This window comes from Musa acuminata, chromosome BXJ2-8 (genome assembly GCF_036884655.1).
Source record: "Musa acuminata AAA Group cultivar baxijiao chromosome BXJ2-8, Cavendish_Baxijiao_AAA, whole genome shotgun sequence".
Classification (NCBI taxonomy): Eukaryota; Viridiplantae; Streptophyta; class Magnoliopsida; order Zingiberales; family Musaceae; genus Musa; species Musa acuminata.
Genome location: NC_088345.1, coordinates 23,611,595 through 23,613,649, shown reverse-complemented (window position 1 = coordinate 23,613,649; position 2,055 = coordinate 23,611,595). Strand labels below are relative to the sequence as shown.

Genomic DNA, 2,055 nt, shown 5'->3' with positions numbered 1-2,055 from the left:
GAAACAAAGCTGGTTTAGGAGAAGACTATGATACTTGCAAGTGTGAAACAGGTTTTGGAATCAATCAGCGTTAGATCATATAAATTAAGACGTATACGAGTTTCTGACGTCAGCCATCAAAACTTCACGTGTTAGTAACATAGCTGTTTGGAGAAAGCAAGGCAAGAAAAAGTAACCATTTATTGGAGAAAACAGATAGCAGTTTATTGGAGCTGTTGAATCTTGACATTGGGAGATAGATGACTTTGTTTAACTTTTTATCTTTTTAACTTCTAATTGGGGGGGGGTGGGTAAAAAGTCAACCAAAGAAAGTTGACTTTCAGCTTAACTGCAGTTTTCTTGAAATATAGAGATAAAAGCAAAAGAAAAAAAAAAAAGATCAGACTGCTAAAAGGCCTCTAAAATTTCACACCAAGATTGCACTTTGGACTTCTTTTGCATTTTCAAGGGTACTTTTGAAATGTGAAGTAAAATTATACATAAGAAAAGACAGATGCAGAACTAAGAATAATAATACCATATGCTAGCTACCTAGCTAGCATACAGCAACCGATGGAAAATATCATCTGCATTCACGTCAATATTAAACCTCGATTTGGAAGAAAGGGGGAAAAAATAAAAAAATAAATAAAAACAGATTAAAGAAACTTCAATTTATCAAACACTTGAAGTGCACATTAACAAAAACAGATCATCTATCAAACTTTCTTTCTTCGTGAAAATAAAAAGCATTCCCTTTTGATTTTAGCGATTAGTCAATTTTGACTGATAATAAGCTTTGAGAAGACAAAATCCTAATACCTTTTTGGAAAACTTTGTTGACATATTATCAGCACACTTTTACCAATTTAATCTCAACGACACGTTCTTATGCTGCGGCCGGCTTCCTCCCGCTGCTACCGAGACCACCACAACCGCCGGTCATCATAGTTTTGAACTCCTCGAAGCTGACGCTGCCGTCGCCGTCCGAGTCGACCGACCTGATCATCCGCGCACAGTCCTCCAGGGTGCACTTCTCCCCCAGGCTCCTCATGACCCGGAGGAGCTCGTCCACCGAGATCAGCCCGTCGCTGTCGAGATCATACATCCGGAACGCGTCCTTAAGCTCCGCCTCCGCGCCACCGCGGCCAACGCCGCAGCGGTGGAAGGCGGCGAACTCCTGGAGATCAACGAAGCCATCGCGGTCGGCGTCCATCTCGGCGATCATGTCGCGGATCTCATCAGGAGAGGGGTCGGATCCGAGGGCTCGGAGGACGGCGGCGAGCTCGGAGGCGGAGATTCTGCCATCGCCGTCGGCATCGAAGCGGGCGAAGACCTTTTCGAGCTCGTCCATCCGGTGCAACCCGACGGAAGACGAGCGCGAGGGCGTGGAAGACGACGACGAGATCTGTGATTTCGCCATTGAAACGGGGGAGGATTAATGTAAGTGTGTGAAGCAGCGACCAAAGGATTCGGTTTTTCCTTTATAAGAGGGAACGTGAGATATCAGCATCACATTTATCGCCAAAGGTGAGACGACATTAACGTCGTTATATATTTGAGAACGTATTTATTTCTTATTTCATTTTTTAATATAGAAAATACAAAATCTAAATCTATAAAACGAGGTGTGTGTGTGTGTTTTTTTTTTTCAGTATGCGAGAAATTTAACCATCTTTATTATTGTGATTGCTATTTATTTAAACTACGATTGAATATATTATTATTCATTGGTTTCTTAATCAAACCAAATAGGAAAGCCATCCATCCATCGATCCATCCATCCATCCAAACTTCTTACGTTGATTTGATCTTTCCAAGGAAATCAAAATTCTTATTTATTTTGTTTCCCTTAAAAATATATTAAAATATCCCTAAATTCTGATTTTTTTTATATATTGTGTGGCAACATATTTTCTTCATGATAGAGACTAAAAGTGTTCTATTATTTTCTTCATGATGTTGTGACCTACTTTTTGGTTGGGGACCAAAAGTTGAAGCATTTTTTTTTTTGTTTTAGAAAAAAAAAAAATTTAGACAGATTTAATTGTTGTTACTACGAGGATTCGAGTAGGA

General features: G+C 40.0%; 1 protein-coding gene across 1 annotated transcript; it reads right to left on the bottom strand.

Annotated features, from left to right (window-relative positions):
- Positions 1-636: 636 nt before the first annotated feature.
- Positions 637-1,477, bottom strand: LOC103994880 (probable calcium-binding protein CML18). Its single transcript, XM_009415332.3, has one exon. It carries the CDS (start codon positions 1,400-1,402, stop codon positions 869-871), a length of 534 nt encoding a protein of 177 aa, XP_009413607.2. The 5' UTR covers positions 1,403-1,477; the 3' UTR covers positions 637-868.
- Between the last annotated feature and the right edge of the window lie 578 nt (positions 1,478-2,055).